The sequence below is a fragment of the Scyliorhinus torazame genome, chromosome 13, assembly GCF_047496885.1.
Source record: "Scyliorhinus torazame isolate Kashiwa2021f chromosome 13, sScyTor2.1, whole genome shotgun sequence".
In the NCBI taxonomy this organism is placed as follows: Eukaryota; Metazoa; Chordata; class Chondrichthyes; order Carcharhiniformes; family Scyliorhinidae; genus Scyliorhinus; species Scyliorhinus torazame.
Genome location: NC_092719.1, coordinates 170892263 through 170913030, shown reverse-complemented (window position 1 = coordinate 170913030; position 20768 = coordinate 170892263). Strand labels below are relative to the sequence as shown.

The following is a 20768-nucleotide window of genomic DNA, read 5'->3' as shown; positions in this document are numbered from 1 at the left end:
TGGCAGGGAAGCTCGGCGGAGTGGAAAGCTCCTCTACATGTTGCCTATTAGTACATGGACTGTATACTTATTGTGAACATTAGAACATAAAATAGACTCTGCAACTTGTGCTTTCCATACAAATCGGTATACATCTGTATGCTTGTGGGTGAAGGACGAGTACAATATAATTATTTTTTCTTGCTTAATGTATTATTCTTTTGTTAGAAATTCCTCAAACTCTTGTAACTCAGTTCAGTAGCCACCTTCCATGTTTCTAAACAAAAAAGTTAGGATAAATCAAGCCAGGTTCCACCCTGGAATCTGACTTAGCCAGTAGGAACATCAGCTGGGATCCAGCATTGCACAAACAAAAACAGCCACTCACAGCAGTGTTCAGAAACATCAGATTTGCCTCACGTATAGCCCGTCTCCCACTAAATAGACTGACAAGTGGCTGAATTGAATAGACTGATGTGTATGTTAACAGATGCCAGGACATATTTCAAGCAAGAGGAATATACTGACTCTGCAGTTAAGTGCATGAATATATTAACGGTATTGTTTATGAATCTGTATTTTTCAATGTCGTTTTTAGACACTTCTAAACAATTCTGGTTGAATCCACAGACTAAGTGTATAACACAAATGGGAAGTGATTCAAACAATCTTAAATGCACAGCAAAAATTGTTGCATGAATAGTTATTCCTGTAACTTGTTTTTTTAAATATATGATTTGAAATGTGTTGCAGCCCTCATCACAGGCTGTTCATAGAACCAAGCTGGTGACTGCAATTAACAACATACAAAGTGCACTGTCTTATCACAAGTGTTTTAGCTCCAAAAAACAAATTAATGATGTAGCAATATGTGCATCGATCAAAGTGAATACATTTCAGAATTTATTTTAATTGCAGAATTGCTATGACGTTTTTTAAAAATTCCATGAGACAAAATATATCACTTTAATGACTTGCCGTCATTAAGACACTACTATACACTTCACACTGCTGGATCAAAAGCAAAACCCCTAGGAGATTAAGTACCCTTCATAGTTGTAGAGTATAGCATAGGAAATACAGGTGAAAGAAAAACACAGGGAATTATTTAGGGCAATAAGTCTATAAGAAACCATCTGTCCTGCCTATCCCCATTCATTCCCGTCCTCCACTCAGTCCCCCTCATGCCTTCCATTCTCAAACAAACCCTTCACTCGTCTCCGTGCCCATCCAGACACACTCTCAACCCATCCTCCTCCAGGGGGAGACATGAGCTCAGACCCCAAGGACTCAGATGCAAGATGCACAAAGCATACAAAAACATGCGGTTGCTTAAACTGGTGGATTCATGGATAGGTCATCAAGGAAAGATAAGAGCAGTAAGTCACTTTGTCAAGTTTATTATAAGGAAATACATGTTCACTGTTTAGAACTCAAAACTGCCAGAGCCTATGTAATTTACTCCAACCTCAAAAAGGTAAAATTTCACAGAATGTAGAAATAAACCAGCTGGAACACAAAGTTAAATTAGAGTTTTCGTAGCATAAAGGAGTTGAAACTGATTTGAGAATTAGTTTGTCACACCCACAAAGATGTTTCAGCATTTGAGACTTATGAATTCAGCACAATAGTACAAAACATTTCAGTTCAAACAAGGTCAGTTTAATTTACTGTGCTCGAAGCAATTAGAATATCTAAATACCTGGGTGTTCTGGAAATAGTGCCTCCACAAGGGTCTAATTTTGTCTTGGCCACCAACATCCCACACAGTGAAAGATATGTTTTTGTATTCCACTGTTTCAACATTGAATCCTATTTTAAAAATTCAAAATTATAAACAGATTAATTTGTAATAATTTGCAGCTTGTGCGATGTGCTTAAAAGAACAGGAGCACTATAAATCAAACATAGGCAGCTTTAATTCATGTAAAATAATTTGAACTTGCTCTGTAGACCGTGATATTTTAGGCCTTTAAAAATAAGCTGGTCTATTTCTTTGCCTTTGTCAGGAAGGAAAATAATAATAATAATCTTTATTGTCACAAGTAGGCTTATATTAACATTGCAATGAAGTTACTGTGAAAAGCCCCTAGTCGTCACATTCCAGCCCCTGCTCGGGTACACGGAGGGAGAATTCAGAATGTCCAAATTACCTAATAGCACATCTTTCGGGATTTGTGGGAGGAAACTGGAGCACCTGGAGGAAACCCACGCAGACACAGGGAGAACGTGCAGACTCCGCACAGACAGTGACCCAAACTAGGAATCAAACCTGGGACTCTGGCGCCGTGAATCAGTGGTGGTAACCACTGTGCTACCGTGCCGCCCATATAAACTTGCTGTGAATAGTGAAATGTCTTTCTAGGGACATTAATTAATATTTTAACAGATTAATTTCTTTTTTTAACAGTAAAGGTTTCCACTGCATTTCGGAATCTAACTCCTGCCATTCCTAAAAGATTAAAGTTCACGTTAATTTCATTTTAAATTGCCACCTATATTCAGGAGTCATTTTCCAAGTGTAAGGGTTCTTCCTGTTGATTTCCTTATTCCCCCTTTCTTTATTTTTGCTGTTATCATTTTTGATCCATGAACGCTTAATGGCCATGTATCTTTAAGTCAAGCAGCAAAGAGAATGGGGAATTCAAAAAGTTGCAATAGTTTATGGTGCTAGCTTCTGAGCAACCAAACTCAGACTTTGTGGCACCCGATAGATGGAGTGGGACTCAGCTCATTTGGTTGGCTGGTGGCCAATGAATTGGCCAAAAGGCCGTATTCTGCCTGGTAACAGGTGGTGATTGGATCCTACCCGGGTGGGATGATTTCCAGGACTGCAGGGAAGCGGAGTTGATCCTGGATGCTCAAGGAGAAGGAGCAGAATGCTTGCTCTCCCCCTCTTCCCTCTCCAGGAATGCTGTGAGCTGCTGTATTTCTGAACCTACAGGGAACTTGAATGAACGAATCTACAATGAAAACCATTACAGACTGAAAACCGAAATCTCGGACTGAAGACTTTAAAGTGTGCTAGTAACAACCATCTGAAACAAAGACTTTTATCCCGTTCATTATTATTTTACACCCCCCACTCTGTGTTTGTCAGTCACATGCGAGTATAATATATATATATATATATATATACACTTACACACACACACAGATAGAGGGTGAGGGCAAGTTAAAGTGTGTGATTCGGAAATAGATAATAGTTAACCAGATGTATTTGCTGCATATTTCATTATCATTCTTGTTATAAAAAGTAATTGTGTAAATTTACAAACCTGGTGACTCATTATTGGGCAGCCAAAGACTTCAGTTATTTTCCTAAGAATTATTGGTTAATTCAATTGTGCTGTGACTCTGGAGCAAGGAGGGCTGGAATTGACCGCGCCCTAGTCCAGGGTGTTGTAACACAAGACAATTGACCAGTTTCAAGCAGATGTATATTACACCCCCCCCCCCCCCCCCCCCATTTCAAGCAAATGTATTTTACAACCCCCCCCCTCCCCACGCATACACAGAGTAGAATAGCAATTCAACTGTTAAAACAGTAAGAGTACAGGAGCATCCATAACAGAAATGTCATTTCCTGTGTGCTCCTTCCTCATTTCAGATTTATAATCTTTGGAATATTTTAATTCCCTTCCTTAAAAACTAAATTGCTATGCTGCAGTTATTTTGGATATTAGCATACATCTCAAGTGTCTGCATATCAGTTGCTAGCAGTCTATTAAATAATTCAGAGCACACCTTGAACTCATCTTCTGGCATTAAAATTATTTTCCATCTATCACCAATGTATGGCGTAGGGGGCGTCACGGTAGCGCAGTGATTAGCACTGCTGCCTCACGGCATTGAGCATCCGGATTCGATCCCGGTGCCTCATCTGTGTGCCGTTTGCACATTCCCCGCAGTCTGCGTGGTTCTCATCCTCACAACCCAAAGATGTGCTGAGTAGGTGGATTGCCCATGCTAAATTGACACTTAAATGGAAAAAAAAGTATTGGGTACTCTAAATTTATTAAAAAAACAATGTATATCATAAAACACATCTGTTCTTGTTAAATATATCAAAGTGAATTTGATTATCATAGAATTCCTACCGTGGAGACCATTCGGCCCATCGGGTCTGCACCAACCCTCCAAAAGAGCATCCTACCAAGGCACATGCACAACCCTATCTTCGTAACTCTGTAATCCCACCTAATCTTTTGGACACTAAGAGGCAGTTTAGCATGTCTAATCACCTAACCTGCACATCTTTGAACTGTGGAAGGAAACCACAGCACCCAGAGGAAACCCACGCAGACACGGGAAGAACGTGCAAACGCCACAGTCACCGAAGGCCAAAATTGAACCCGGGTTCACTGCCTTTTTTTTTTAAAAACCAACAGAAATATATATCCAGTACCATATTACAAAGATAAAATTAATACCATGTAAATAATGGAATTTCACACAAACGTTGCATCTGTCTTTTTAAAAAATGTTTTTATTCTCCATTTTCACATTTTCCTTCAAAATTTACACCCCACCCGCAAACAGTAACAAATACAAAATCAATCCCATTAATAATACCAACGATCCCATCACCCCAAACAACGGCCCACCTGTCAATATATGCATCCAATAAAACAAACCCTCCCACGGTGGAAACAAAAAACAAAAGAGAAAAGATAAAGGAGTCCGGGACCACCCATAGATTATCATAGAATTTGCAGTGCAGGAGACCATTCGGCCAATCGAGTCTGCACCAGCTCTTGGAAAGTGCACTCCACCCAAGCTCACATCTCCACCCTATCCCCATAACCCAGTAACCCCACCCAACACGAAGGGCAATGTTGGACACTAAGGGCAATTTATCATGGCCAATCCACCTAACCTGCACATCTTTCGACTGTGGGAGGAAACCGGAGCACCCGGAGGAAACTCACGCAGACACGGGGAGGATGTGCAGACTCCGCACAGACAGTGACCCAAGTCGGGAATCAAACCTGGGACCCTGGAGCTGTGAAGCAATTGTGCTATCCACAATGCTACCGTGCTGCCCTGATAAATCTTTAACCTATAGACCCCTCCCCCCACTCAACACCATCCAACCTCTGAAAGAGTACCGTACAAGATACCCAAGAGTTGTACCCCCGCCCCCCCCCCCCTTAAAGTCTCCAACTCCTCCCGTCCACTGCCTCTTGTAAAACTCCTCCCCCAAACTCGGTTCCTTCCCCCCTAACTTTCCACCCCGGCTAGACCACTCGGACCCTGTTCTGCCAGGCTCCGATGGCCGCAGCACGCCCCCCCCCCCTCACTGGCCAGCTTAAACCGGCCAGCGTGGAGGCTCCCGCCCAGGTCTCTTTCCCCCTTGCCTGGCATTAGGAACGCCCAGAAATCCCCTTTTAGCACACAAAAACCCCGCATATCCACCTACACCCCAAAGAGCCCTCATTTCGAGTGAAAGTCCCATCACTTCCCTTGTCCAAATATATACAACATTGGCTCCTTTAGCCCATACACCCGCACGCAGTGAAACAAAAAAAAGAAAATACAGTCAGTCATGAGGTCACATCGGCACATGGCCATTTCTCAATTCTGTCACAGTCCTTCTGCCTTTGCAAACTCCTCCGCTGCTTCCGCCGTTCCAAAATAAAAGTCCCTGAGCTTGTAAGTCACCCTCAGCTTCGCTGGATATACAATGCCGCACTGCACGTTACTAATGTACAGTGCCCTCTTCACCCGGTTGAATGCAGCCCGCCTCCTCGCCAGCTCCACCGTAAAGTCCTGGTATACACATATACCAGCTCCAGCCCACTGCACCACCCGCTTGTGCTTGGACCAGCTCAGGACCTTCTCCTTCACACTGTACCTACAGAAGCACAGAGTCACTACCCTACACGCCATTGGTACAGGCCTCCACAACCGATGAGCCCGATCCAGTTCATATCGGGAGGGATACTCCCCCTCCCCCAATAGTTTCACCAGCATCGCGGCAAAATACGCAATCGGCCTCGGTCCTTCAACTCCTTTGGGCAGCCCCACAATCCTCAGATTCTGTCGCCTGGATCGGTTTTCCAGGTCTTCCATTTTTCCTCGCAGATCCTTGTTAATGTCCATCACCTTCCCCATCGAGGCAAGTTGATCACCGTGCTGCAACAACGTCTCCTCCACTTGCTTCAGCGCCTCCCCTTGCTCTTGCACCTCCGCCACTGCGCTCGCCACCGCCATCACCAGGGAAATCGCCTCCTCCACCAGCACACTCAAAACCTCTCTCATCTCCTTCTTCATTGTCTCCATGTATCTTGTAAACTGCCTTTCGAATTCCGCAGCCATCACCGTAGTTATTTCTTCAGCCGTAAGCAATGCGGCCTCCCCTGGCGCTCCAGCCTCCATTTTCCTTGGTGACCCCTCCACTCCCCGACGGACCTTCAGCTGTTTTCTTTACGGACGATTGTTTGCTTACCCTCGACATTTTTCTTCACTGTGCCTTCACTGTTTCTTCCTGCTTTTGCCGCCGCCGTGGACCGGGCTTAAAGCCCCGAAAATGCCGTTCTCGAACGGGAGCCCTCTATTGTGCAGCCGCCTCCCGTCACCGGAAGTCCCACGTTGCATCTGTCTTTGGCAAACTTCAAAAACATTCAGATTCAAATAATTTATTTAATTCCTCACTTCCAGTCCTGACACTGTAGACTCATTGACATTGCAGTTGAATACACTGTTTGGGTGCCTGTTCAATATTTTAACATCCGCTGACATAAATCAGTGTGGATTCAATCCCAATGCCAGATGTCGACACACTGACCAGACAACAAATCCCCCATAAATGGCAATTATTCCAATAGTCCATTAAGTTTGAGGAGCTGAAGGTAGGCACATCCCTGGTTATTGCTAAATTAACATGTCTCAGTCTGTTTCTGTTGGTGTTGCTACAATCACCAGACAAGTGGGAAGAAAAAGACCTGGATTTCTGATAATTTATCCAATGGCTAATACTGGAAATGTGTTTCAATGCAGTGTGTGTAGAATGAGACTTGTCGAGGGTCATAGTTTAGGAACATCTCAAGGGCAGCACAGTGGGTAGCACTGTTGCTTCATAGCACCAGGGTCCCAGGTTCGATTCCCGGCTTGGGTCACTGTGTGTGTGGAGTCTGCATGTTCTCCCAGTGTCTGCGTGGGTTTCCTCCGGTGGCTCCGGTTTCCTCCCACAAGTCCCGAAAGACGTGCTGTGAGGTGATTTGGACATTCTGAATTCTCCCTCTGTGTAGCCGAACAGAATTTGGAATGTGGCAACCAGGGGTTTTTCACAGTAACTTCATTGCAGTGTTAATGTAAGCCTACTTGTGACAATAAAGATTATTATAATAAATTAGATCCATCACGTAGCCCCTTTCAGTACTACAAATGGAATACAGCCTGTCCCAGTGGTCTAACAGAGATGTCAAAAAAGATTAATTCATTAAAAAGGAAACAGAAGGTGGTAAAATGTGGCGAGACATACACTTTACTGATAACGCTTTGGTAGCCAGATGCAATCAATAATCCAATATGATTATTACTTACCAATAGTTGGAATAGTTGTTACAATTTCACCAAGCTTCAGTTTGTATAAGATGGTTGTTTTGCCCGCAGCATCTAAACCAACTAGTAGAAGAACAAAAAGCTTAAATTAGTACTTATCTTACTTAAAATACTTGTTTATACATTTTATTTGAAAACTACAAGGTGAATTCCTGAAATAAAAATACCATTATTATTTCCCTCTATGGTCTCGTGAAGCCCTTGCTATATGGAAATGATAACTGAAATATATGTGGGGTATTTTAGTTCTCAAATGGCCCACATTTACAATAGCCAATCTTTATATTTGTAGTCACCTTTATATTGCAGTCTAATGTAGCTTGCACATGGAAAAGCAAAAGGACAAATACATGGCACATACATCTCCCTACCCAAACATTTAGTCCTCGTGTAGAAAAATCCCAACCCAGTTTGTTAATAATGGCTCAATGTCATCCTTACCAGTGGACAAGGTGGTGAAGAATTAATGCTTCACAGATTTAACCAAGAGGACAAATAACTGGTACATAAGCCGGAATGCTGATTCTAAATGCAGTAGCAATTAGGTCATTAAAAATATTCTTAGCATTTTAAAATTCACTTCTAGGATGAAAGCATCACCGACAAGGGCAGCATTTATAGCTCATCACTAACTGCCCTGAGAAGGTGTTGGTAAGGCACCTTCTTGAACTACTGTAATCTACGTGGTGTAGGTGCACTCAGGGAATTCCAACAGAAATCAATCATCTGAATTTTGCGATCAACAGCAAAGCGACTGCACTCTCCAATGACCTCCAGGAAAATTTCCCACAAGGATCGAATGTTATCTGGTGTGGGTTTCACTTCCTTCACCATTTCATTCTTGCTCGAGCTTTTGGGGATCTGAAGCATCTCGGAACAGTGATATCAAGCAAACAAAACAGCAAATTGTATCAAAATTATTGCAGATAGCAAAACTGAAATAACTATGAGGATTTATCTATTACTGTTACAATTTTACAAAAAGTAAAATAAAGGCTGGAACACAAGGCTTGAAATTAAGACAAAAGTTGATGTATCACATTAAAATATATATATATTCAAAGTGGAGTTTTTAAGCATGGGATGGAGAAATTTGATATTCCGCAAGTATAAAATTAGTTCAGGACCAGAGAAAATCTTCAACTGTAATTATGATTAATATGCTGTTTAAAAAGCCCATTTAAGTCTCACAATGCTTAGGACCCGGGTTTGAATCCCGACTCTGGGTCACTGCCCATGTGGAGTTTGCACATTCTCCGTGTCTGCGTGGGTCTCATCCCCACAGGGTAGGTGGATCGGCCACGCTAAATTGCCCCTTAATTGGAAACAAAAGGGGCTTATTGAGACTAATAGTGTAAACCATGGAACCGCACATCAAATCAGTAATTTCTAATTGGTTTCCATTACTGAGGAGTTCAACAGAGCATCTGGAAGAGCAGGGGATCATTGACAGCAGCTTTCGAATACCAGTGTAAACCTGAGCAGGTGGGAGGTTGCTGTCTATTTCAGAGAATAATGACGGTGAATGCTGACAGTTCTGTCATCATTGCAACATCAAAACTCAGGCAAATGTTTTCAGAAAACAGGAAGGAAACATTTAAAAAATAAGAAAGAAAGAAAAGAAAATCGCTTATTGTCACAAGTAGGCTTCAAATGAAGTTACTATGAAAAGCCCTTAATAATACTTCAAAGATAGAGCCCCGTAACTGTCCAGTTCCCCAGCATCAGATTTGAAGAGTATCCAAAGATGTGCTGAGAAATCTTTCCCAGAAGTTTCCAGGTAAGGCTTTACACAGCAAATGTCCAGAACTAACTGCCTGGACTCCTTGCATTGGGGTAGTGCTGGGAACCATCTGACAAAGTGATTTAAATAACTAACTTAGTGTAGTTTCACACCAATAGTTACTCTGAAAAAGAGTTAGGAGGGGGAAAAAAAACACTTCATCATAACTACTTTAAGCACTGAGGCCCAGTCCCTCATTGGGCAATCCCCCACCCCCCCGTGACTAATCAACACCAAGGGCAGTGCCAGCCCCACGAACCCCTCAACCTCACGGGATTCTCCAACCTGTGGACCCAACTCCAAGATTCCCCTCCCCCAATCCAACACCCCCCCCCCCCCTCTCCCCCTCCCAAAACCCGGATGGGCACTGACCAATGTCTGCAGATCATATCGAGAGAAGCATGTACAGGAGGAAGAGCAAGAGGCCATTGATGTGGGTGCCAGTGCAGGACGGAAAGAGGAGTCATTGCAAGCCATGCTCTAGGTCTGACTGGATAAAGAGTGGAACCAAGTGAAAATAATCCAATAGTGATAGAAAACTGAGGAGATGCAATGGACAATGGTATGAATAACCATACTGGAAATGGCAGAAGCATCAATGGTTACATGGGACACATCAGCTGTGATCTGAAGGAATGAAATAAGATGGAAACGATTTCGAATAGGGAACTGTAGGGAATGGACACTGAGGTGGAAGATGATATGTTAAATAACCTTGGAATTGAAAGAAAAGATAGGGTGGTAATACAAGTGTTCTTTTAGTGGGGAGGGGTTTATGATATTGATTTTGCAAAACTAAAAAAGAACAGTGCTGAAGATGAGGATGTTTTTATGCCAGTTGTTTTAGGGATAGCAAAGGTAGCTAGGTATCAGGATCTCATCAGTATCAGGAATGGGTGTGCAAAAATAGGAGGCAGGAACTTGAAAGGATGTTGGGGGGGGGGGGGGGCAGGGGAATGAGAGCAGTTGCAATTAAGGGTTTGATTGGAAGAGGAACAGAATTTTTTTTAAAAACAAGCTTCCCGTAACTTCTTTGGCGTGGTGGATTGCCACTCTGGAGGGTATTAACCTTGTTGAAATTGCAAAGCCCCCATCTCACTCAACCTTTCTTCAGACTGGGTGACACAGGAGCAGCGCGTCGCGCCCCAGGCTGTGTTGGTGTGCCGTAACTGCAGCGCAGAGAACATAGGCCCCATTTTACAGCACTGGTGCTCAAGCTGCTGTAATGGTGGTGTTTGAAGGAAGACGGTACATTTAAAAGGTGTGGTGGTTCAGGCATTGGGGGGGATGGAAGAGAACGCAGAGTTGGGAGATCTGGTGCGACAGGAAGAGACCAGGTTTTGGCAGGGGAGGGGAGGGTTTCGGACAGGGAGAAGGGGGTGTCCAGTCGGGGTCCTTGGTTCCCAGCACAATTGTCCAGGGGAAGTTAGCCTTTCTGGACAATTGTTGGGTAAACCGTAATGTGGGAACCTCCTAGAGGGATTCCCCAGCACATCATTGGGGTACCCCCAAATGCGACGCCAGGGAACTGGGAAGTTACGGGCCATTCTTCATTTTCTGAAAAGAATTAGGTTTAAAAATTTACAGCTCAAAATGTAGTGGCTCATTAAAACCTCAGGGTCACATAATGGGCCCCAAATCAGTTCAGGGAGGTTAGAATTTTCTTGATGCAACCTTCTGTTTAAAGATTCACTCCATCAGCAATCATTTCAGAACCACGTTACATCCAAATCCAACCACTAGAAGAGGAAAAATATTGGCTTGTATTCTGTGGTCAGCAGTCAATTCACAGCACTAACTGTTCAGTACACTTATCCAGACTTTCTATAGCCTTTGGCAGAGGATTTGCAGTGATTAGAATTCCATTTTGGCAACCACCACTGGAGATCTGATAACTGTAAATAGGACAAGCAACTATGCATTCCTTTAACAAGATTGAAGAATGCTTGATGAGCATTACAGATGCTAAAGGAGGAAGGGGCTGGGACTTCCGGTTGCGGCTATGCCTAGGTAGGTCGCACGTTCGGCAGCTCCCGCCGGGAACGGACTTTTGGGCCCTCTAGAGGAGCCCCAATGGCAATTGTTCGACGGCTTCCAGTGTGGGAAGGTGACAGCAAGGTCCCCCCGACATTATATGGATTGGACCAGGAGTGGAGCGGTGAAAAAAGTGATCTTGGAGCAGCGAAAAGTGAGACGGAGAAAAAACAAGATGGTGGCGGGTGGAGACCAAGCAGCATGGGCGCAGTGGTCGCAGGAGCAGCAGGGGTTTCTTAAGACGCTACTTTGAGGAGCTGAAAACCAAAATGCTGGCGCCAATTGAGAAGCTAGTGGAGACCCAGAAGGCCCAAGGGGCGGCGATCCGGGAGGTGCGGCAAAAAGCCTCGGAGAACGAGGATGAGATCTTGGGCCTGGCGGTGAAGGTGGAGGCGCACGAGGCGCTGCACAAGGGGTGGGCGGAAAGATTTGAGGACCTGGAGAATAGGTCGAGGAGGAAGAATCTTCGGATTCTGGATCTCCCCGAAGGAGTGGAGGGGTCCGATGCTGGGGCATATGTGAGCACGATGCTCAATTCGCTGATGGGCGCGGGAGCCTTCCCGAGGCCTCTGGAGCTAGATGGTGCTCACCGGGTCCTAGCAAGGAGTCCCAAGGCCAACGAGCCACCAAGGGCTGTAGTGGTGAGGTTTCACTGCTTTATGGACAGAGAGTGTGTCCTGAGATGGGCCAAGAAAGAGCGGAGCAGCAGGTGGGAGAACATGGAGATCCGAATCTACCAGGACTGGAGTGCAGAGGTGGCTAAGAAGAGAGCTGGTTTTAATCGGGCTAAGGCGGTGCGCCATCGAAAGGGGGTGAAGTTCGGTATGCTGCAGCCAGCGCAATTGTGGGTCACGTTCCAGGATCGGCACCACTATTTCGAAACACCTGATGAGGCATGGAGCTTTATACAGACTGAAAGGTTGGACTCAAATTGAGGGTTTGTTGTGGGGGGATGTTTACTGTGTATATGGTGTTTATTACGTTTAGGGAATGTTCCTCTGGTTTGGGTGCTGGATGGGGATGGGTGAAGGGATTTGATGGGGAGACTGTGGGAGAGTGTGGGCGTCAGTGTTGGAGGGGCAAACCCCCACGAAGGAAGAGGGGGAGTGGAGGCCCGGGGATGGGGAATTGGGGTAAGGCCGCAAAAGGAGCTGCGCCAGAGGGGGCGGGGCTGGCTCAGGAAAGCGCGGGCTTTTTCCCGCGCTAGGGAAGGACGGGGGTGGGGGCCACGGGGGATAGGCGGTGCTGGAGAAGAGCGCACACTGACTGCCAGGGAGGGGGAGGGGGGGGGGGGGGGGGGGGGGGAGACAGCCCCCCAATCCAGCTGATAACTTGCAATGTGAGGGGCCTGAACGGGCCGGTCAAGAGGGCCCGGGTGTTCGCGCACTTAAAGGGACTGAAGGCAGACGTGGTTATGTTCCAGGAGACACATTTGAAGGTGGCAGATCAGGTTAGGCTGAGAAAGGGATGGGTAGGACAGGTATTCCATTCAGGGCTGGATGCGAAGAAAAGAGGGGTTGCAATACTGGTGGGGAAGCGGGTGTCGTTTGAGGCAATGAATATTGTAGTGGATAATGGAGTTCGATATGTGATGGTGAGCGGTAGGTTGCAGGGGGTGTGGGTGGTACTGGTAAACGTATATGCCCCGAACTGGGATGATGCCGGATTTATGAAACGCATGCTGGGTCGGATTCTGGACCTGGAGGTAGGAAGCTTGATAATGGGGGGGGGGGGATTGGATTTCAACACGGTGCTGGACCCAGCACTGGATCGCTCTAGGTCCAGGACGGGTAAGAGGCCGGCTACAGCCAAGGTGCTTCGGGGTTTATGGACCAGATGGGGGGAGTGGATCCATGGAGGTTTGTCAGGCCCCAGGCCAGGGAATTTTCATTCTTTTCCCACGTCCATAGAGCCCACTCCCAGATAGATTTTTTAATTTTGAGTAGGGCACTAATCCTGAAAGTGGAGGGAACGGAGTATTCGGCCATAGCCATCTCAGACCACGCCCCGCACTGGGTGGAGCTGGAGTTGGGGGAGGAGAGGGACCAGTGCCCGCTGTGGCGCCTTGATGTGGGATTATTGGCGGATGAGGAGGGGTGCATTGAAAGATATTTGGAGGCCAATGACAATGGGGAGGTGCAGGTGGGGGTAATCTGGGAGGCGCTGAAGGTGGTGGTCAAGGGAGAGTTAATCTCCATCAGGGCCCACAGGGAGAAGAGAGAGGGCAGGGAGAGGGAGAGGTTGGTGGGGGAGATCTTAAGGGTGGACAGGAGATATATAGAGGCCCCTGAGGAGGGACTACTCAGGGAGCGGCGGAACCTCCAGACGGAGTTCGACCTGTTGACCACAGGGAAAGCAGAGGCACAGTGGAGGAAAGCGCAGGGGGCGACGTACGAGTATGGGGAGAAGGCGAGCCGGATGCTGGCACACCAGCTTCGTAAGTGGGAGGCAGCGAGGGAGATAGGTGGAGTTAAGGATAGCGGGGGGGGGGGGGATATGGTGCGGAGTGCGGTGAGAATAAATGAGGTATTTAGGGACTTCTATGGGGATCTGTACAGATCTGAGCCCCCAGCAGGGGAAGAGGGGATGCGACGATTTTTGGATCAGCTGAGGTTCCCGAGGGTGGAGGAGCAGGAGGTGGCTGGTTTAGGGGCGCCAATTGGGCTGGAGGAGCTGGTTAAAGGATTGGGGAGCATGCAGGCGGGGAAGGCCCCGGGGCCAGATGGGTTCCCAGTCGAGTTTTACAGGAAATACACGGACCTGCTAGGCCCATTGTTAGTGAGGACTTTCAATAAGGCAAGGGAGGGGGGGAGACACCTTGCCCCCGACAATGTCTGGGGCGCTGATCTCTCTGATCCTGAAGCGGGGCAAGGACCCACTGCAGTGTGGGTCATTTAGACCGATCTCGCTCCTCAATGTGGATGCTAAGTTGCTGGCAAAAGTGCTGGCTACGAGAATTGAGGACTGTGTCCCGGGGGTGATTCATGAGGACCAGACGGGATTTGTAAAGGGCAGGCAGCTAAACACTAATGTGCAGAGGCTCCTCAATGTGATTATGATGCCCTCGGTGGAGGGAGAAGCGGAGGTAGTGGCAGCTATGGACGCGGAGAAGGCCTTCGACCGGGTGGAGTGGGAGTATCTTTGGGAAATGTTGCAGAGGTTTGGGTTCGGGGAGGGGTTCATCAGCTGGGTCAGATTGCTATATAGCCCCGGTGGCGAGTGTGGCTACGATTCGGCGGATGTAGGAGTACTTTCGGCTGTACCGAGGGACGAGGCAGGGGTGCCCCCTGTTCCCCTTGCTGTTTGCATTGGCAATTGAGCCTCTGGCCAAGGCACGAAGGGAGTCCAGGAAATGGAGGGGACTGGTCCAAGAGGGAAAGGAACATCGGGTGTCGCTGTATGCGGACGACCTGTTGCTGTACGTGGCAGATCCAGTGGAGGGGATGGCGGAGGTCATGCGGATCCTAAGGGAGTTTGGGGACTTCTCGGGGTATAAGCTTAATGTAGGGAAAAGTGAGCTCTTTGTGGTGCACCCAGGGGACCAGGGAAGGGGGATAGACGATCTGCCGTTGAAGAGGGCAGAAAGGAGCTTTCGGTACTTAGGGATCCAGGTGGCTGGGAGTTGGGGGGCCCTGCACAAACTCAATTTGACGCGGTTGGTGGAGCAGATGGAGGAGGATTTCAAAAGATGGGATGTGCTGCCACTCTCGCTAGCGGGCAGGGTGCAGTCGGTTAAAATGATGGTCCTCCCGAGGTTTCTCTTTGTGTTCCAGTGCCTTCCCTTTATGATTCCCAAGGCCTTTTTCAAACGGGTAGGTAGGAGTATCATGGGTTTCGTGTGGGCAAATAAGACCCTGAGAGTAAAGAGTGTGTTTCTGGAGCATAGTAGGGACAGGGGAGGGCTGGCTCTGCCGAATTTGTGCGACTATTATTGGGCTGCCAATGTGGCGATGATCCGTAAGTGGGTAATGGAGGGAGAGGGGGCGGCGTGGAAGAGATTGGAGATGGCGTCTTGTGTGGGCACTAGCCTGAGGGCGCTGGCGACGGCACCACTGTCGTTCTCGCCGACAAAGGTACACCACGAGTCCGGTGGCGGCGGTGACGTTGAAGATTTGGGGGCAGTGGAGACGACACAGGGGCGAGGTGCGAGCCTCGGTTTGGTCCCCGATTCGGGAGAACCATCGGTTCGTCCCGGGAAGGATGGATGGGGGATTTCGGAGCTGGCATCGGGCAGGGATTAGAAGAATGGGGGACATGTTTATAGATGGGACGTTTGCGAGCCTGGGGACGCTGGAGGAGAAGTTTGGGTTACCCCCGGGAAATGCTTTCAGGTATATGCAAGTGAGGGCGTTTGTGAGGCGGCAGGTGAGGGAATTCCCGCTGCTCCCGGCACAGGGGACTCAGGACAGAGTGATTTCGGGTGTATGGGTTGGAGAAGGCAGGGTTTCGGCGATCTACCAGGAGCTGACAGAAGAGGAGGAGCCCTTGGTAGAGGAGGTAAAGGGCAAGTGGGAGGAGGAGCTTGGGGAGGAGATAGAGGAGGGTCTGTGGGCTGATGCCCTGAGTAGGGTTAATTCTTCCTCCTCTTGCGCCAGGCTCAGCCTAATACAATTCAAGGTTATTCACAGAGCGCATATGACAGGGGCGAGGTTGAATAGGTTCTTTGGGGTGGAGGATAGATGTGGGAGGTGCTCGGGAAGCCCGGCGAATCACATCCACATGTTCTGGTCGTGCCCGGCATTGGAGGGGTTTCGCGAGGACTATGTCCAAGGTGGTGAAAGTCCAGGTCAAGCCGAGTTGGGGGTTCGCACTATTTGGGGTAACGGACGAGCCGGGAGTGCAGGAGGAGAAAGAAGCCGGTATCCTGGCCTTTGCGTCCCTGGTAGCCCGGCGGAGGAGCTTACTATTATGGAAGGACGCGAAGCCCCCAAGTGTGGAAGCCTGGATAAATGACATGGCAGGGTTCATTAAGCTGGAGAGGATAAAGTTTGCCTTACGAGGGTCTGTGCAGGAGTTCTTCAGGCGGTGGCAACCGTTCCTAGACTATCTCGCGGAGCGTTAGGAGGAGGTCAGCAGCAGCAACCCAAGGGTGGGGGGCGGGAGGCTCTTTCGGGGTGGGGGGTCTTCCCTATGGGTACCTTTGAATGTCATATGGGGGGGTTACTGTATATGGGGAAACCCAATGTAAAAGTTTTGTATAATTTTTGACTGTTGTGTTTGCGTTTCTTTCTTTTTGTTATGTGGGGGGGGGGGGGGTTTGTTAAAAATTGTTGGAAAACTTGAATAAACACATTTTTTTTTAAAAGGAGGAAGGGGCTGGTTTAGCACAGGGCTAAAGAGCTGGCTTTTAAAGCAGACCCAGGCAAGCCAGCAGCATTGTTCAATTCCTGTACCAGCCTCCCCGAACAGGCGTCGGAATGTGGTGACTAGGGGTTTTTCACAATAACTTCATTTTGAAGCCTACTTGTGACAATAAGCGATTTTAATTTCATTCAAGTGTAAATTAGAATATTTAATTCAATGTCAAACAACTCCCAGAAAGCAAACCAGAGAAACAAAGGAGTGGTTTAGAATAATGATTAAAAAAAATTAAAAAATTCTGAGGCAACGAGACTCCAGCGTAAAAGCTAATTTTCAGTGTCAGGAGGTTCTTTAGCTGTAGTTAACAACTTGCATTTACATAGTACCTGAACTGTAATAAAATGTCCAAGACACATCACAGGAGTGTAATCAAAATTTGACACTGATCCTCACGTTGAGGACAGATGACCAAAAACGTGCATGCATGGATAGAGTTTAAGTAGCACCTCAAAAGGGCAGACGGAGGTAAAGAGGTTGGAGGAGGGGATGCAAGAGCTTTGGGCCTCAGCAGCTAAAGTTTGATTGTCAATGGTGGAGCAATTAAAATCAGGGATGTGCAAGAGGGATAATGGAGGAGTGCAGAAATCTTAAAGGGTTGTAAGGCTGTAAGGGATGGCATGGCAGAGGTGATGGGGAGCTCTGGGAGGATGTAAACTTTTTAAAATCAAAAGATTGTTTGACTGGAGGATGGATAAATGGGACTTGGTACAAGTTAGTTTAAAGTTAGAAGAGTTTTTGGATGAGTTCCAAGTTTATGGATAATGTAAGATGGGATGTGACCACGAGTACATTGGAGCAAGTCCAGAGGCAACGAGGCATGAATGAAGGTAACAGCGATGAATGATCTGGGGTGGGGAGAAATCGGGCAATGTCAGAAACTAGAGGTGTTGGTGCTGGAATGTATAGGTGAGCTACCTGACAATCAAGTTTGATGCCAAAACTGCAAAGAATCGAGTGCATTTGACAGTTAACAGAGAAAGGGATGGGGTTGGTGGCCAGTGAACAGAGTTAGTGGTAGGGGGACTGAAGACAATGTCACAATAAGTAAGCTCTGGTAAATCCGTTTAGCTAGAATGGTCAAGCCTCAGCTTTTTCTGGCACGTTTACTGGTTAGTTAGCAAAATGTACAATTTCATGCATCCCATGTGTTTCAATCCCAAGTCTCTAGGCCAGAAAAATGAAAATGAAATGAAAATCGCTTATTGTCACAAGTAGGCTTAAATGAAGTTACTGTGAAAAGCCCCTAGTCGCCACATTCCGGCGCCTGTTCGGAGGGGCTGGTACGGGAATTGAACCGTGCTGCTGGCCTGCCTTGGTCTGCTTTAAAAGCCAGCGATTTAGCCCAGTGCTAAACCAGCCCCTCCAGACACCAGCATAGTGGAGCTTGTGGAGGAACAGAAAAGCTCAAACAGTAGATTTAAGCATTTAACTGTGTTCTGGCTGTAGGGTGTTGCCCCTTAACTTACTTTAATAAAAAATTACAATGCTGCCCCCATCCCCCCGTTGACTACAAAATCCAGCCCAATTCGGTCTGATACGTGTTACAATGACGGACTGAGGAATGCGGTGCTGTCAGGATGTCTTTCAGATGAGAGCCATGATTGTTCTCAAGACGATTACGGAGGCACTATTTGAATAGCAATAGGAAAGTTTTATCCCCAGTATTCATCACAAAAACAGGTTACTCTGCAGCCCTCCTTGCTCGCTGCCTCGATCCACAAAAATCCTCCCCAACATCATTGTGCCCACGATCAGGGCGTGTGCGGCCCATGGAGTCCATTTAACTTCATGAGCTTTACTCACGTACCCTGGATCCGACGCCTTGTAGGCTGGGCAGGGCCTAGCTGCCTCCGACACCCTTCTCTCCCACACAGCAGTTGGCGAAATGGGGGCCCTGATTCAGCAGCGGAATGGGAGCAAACACGCCCTACGGAAATCTGTGTGGAAACAAAGACCGGGCCCGAGACCATGGGCCCGCGGTCCGGGCAGCCACGAGCCGGAAGGCATCAGCGGGGGAGGCCTCACTCATTCGCTTCCCCTTGCGGCCCAACTAACTTACCCATTAATATCCTGACCGCCTTCTTGCCGAACAACCTTTGAAAGAGACTGGATATTGAGAGCCCCATGACGCTCGCGCGGCTGCTCCGGGACTCGCGCTCCTGCGGCTGCTGCTCCGGGACTCGCGCTGATGCGGCTGCTCCGGGACTCGCGCTGATGCTGCTGCGGCGGCTGCTCCGGGACTCGCGCTGATGCTGCTGCGGCGGCTGCTCCGGGACTCGCGCTGATGCTGCTGCGGCGGCTGCTCCAGGACTCGCGCTGATGCTGCTGCGGCGGCTGCTCCAGGACTCGCGCTGGTGCCACGTCAGAGACCAGCCCGTCAGTTCCAACGGGGATCAAATGACGTCAGGCTGTAAAGCAGACCCATCCTGTCGCAAAACAAACGACTCAAATATTCCCTGCCCCTCCGAACAATAATCATGGCCGAATTGTCACTCCCTATCCATTGACCGGCGCCGAATTTCTTACGTGACTATCTCTCGACATTCTTGACCCAAGTTGGACGAGATCCAGGCAGCGCAGCTGAAGACGGATGCCCCTGTTTTTTTTTAAACTGCACCAGCCGCCGTAAAGTAAATACGTGTAAAACTGACAGGCGACCGAAAAGGCGGCTTTAATGATTTGGGGGTGGGAGTAATACTAATCTTTCTGAGTGCCACAGATAGGCCACTTCCTTGATGCTCTCAGCACCATGGCCAATGGCTCTATAGTCAGAGCGAACAGCAACGAGGAGAGAGGACACTCCTGCCTCGGTGTAGCTTAAAGTACCCCACCTCAGCCGGTTCGTGCACACGCTCGCTACCGGCGCCTGGTAGAGCAATCGCACCCAGTCAATAAAGTCCTCACCAAACCCAAACCTTCCCAGGGTCTCCCATAGATACTCCCACTCCACTCGATCAAAAGCCTTCTCCGCGTCCATCGCAACCACCACCTTCCGCCTCCTCTCATTCTGAGGGCATCATAATTACATTCAAAAGCCACCGAAAGTTAGCATTGTGCTGTCTGCCCTTAACAATTCCGATTTGGTCCTCCCCGTTCACCCCTGGGACAGTCTTCTATCCTCGTGGCCAAAATCTTAGCCAGCAGCTTGGCATCTACATTCAAAAGCGAGATCGGCCTATATAACCCACATTGCTCCGGGTCCTTCTCTCGTTTAAAAATGAGTGAAATCGAGGCCTGCGACTTAGTTGGGGGGAGGATTCCCCTCTCACTGGCCTCGTTAAAGGTCCTCCTCAGCAGTGGGCACAACACCTCTAAGAACTTCTTATAAAATTCTACCGGGTAACCATCCGGCCCCGGAGCCTTGCCCGACTGCATGCCCTCCAGTCCTTTAACAATTTCCTCTGCCTCAATCGGGGACCCCAGCCCCTCAACCAGGTTCTCCTCCACCCTCGGAAACCTCAACCGATCTAGGAATTGCCTCATCCCTGCTACATTAGACGGGGGTTCCAACTCATATAATTTGCTATAAAATTCTCTAAAAACGTTGTTCACCACCGCTGGGTCTAAGGCCATGTTACCCTCCCTATTCCTTACTCTCCAAATCTCCCTGGCCACCTCTCTCTTCCTATGCTGGTGCGCCAGCATCCTGCTCGCCTTTTCCCCATATTCGTAGACCCACCCCCCTTGCCCTCCTCAACTGCTCCACCGCCCTCCCCATGGTCAACAACTCAAACTCTGCGTGTAGTTTCCGACGCTCCCTCAGGAGCCCCGTGTCCGGGGCCTCCGCATATCTCCTATCCACTCGAAGTTTCTCCTCCACTAATCTCCCCCCCTCTGCTCGTTCTGCCTTTTCTCTATGGGACCGAACCGAAATGAGTTCCCCTCTTACAACTGCCTTCAGAGCCTCCCGAACCGTCGCTGCTGATACCTCACCCATATCATTTGTTTCCAGGTAATTCTGGATGGACTTATTCACCCGCCCGCAAACCACTTCGTCCGCTAACAGCCCCACATCCAGTCTACAAAGCGGGCGCTGCCCTCTCTC

At 48.0% G+C, this 20768-nt stretch overlaps 1 protein-coding gene across 1 annotated transcript in view; it reads right to left on the bottom strand.

Moving 5' to 3' along the window:
• The window catches only part of LOC140388369 (ADP-ribosylation factor 4-like), a 34915-nt gene extending 15799 nt beyond the window's left edge, over nucleotides 1-19116 (bottom strand). The window contains exons 1-3 of the mRNA XM_072472433.1: nucleotides 18783-19116; nucleotides 7528-7608; nucleotides 1682-1791 (exon numbers count right to left, since the gene is read on the bottom strand). Of these exons, the coding sequence (XP_072328534.1) occupies nucleotides 1682-1791; nucleotides 7528-7608; nucleotides 18783-18849 (258 nt within the window). The 5' untranslated portion in view covers nucleotides 18850-19116. The remainder of the gene's footprint in view (nucleotides 1-1681; nucleotides 1792-7527; nucleotides 7609-18782) is intronic.
• Between the last annotated feature and the right edge of the window lie 1652 nt (nucleotides 19117-20768).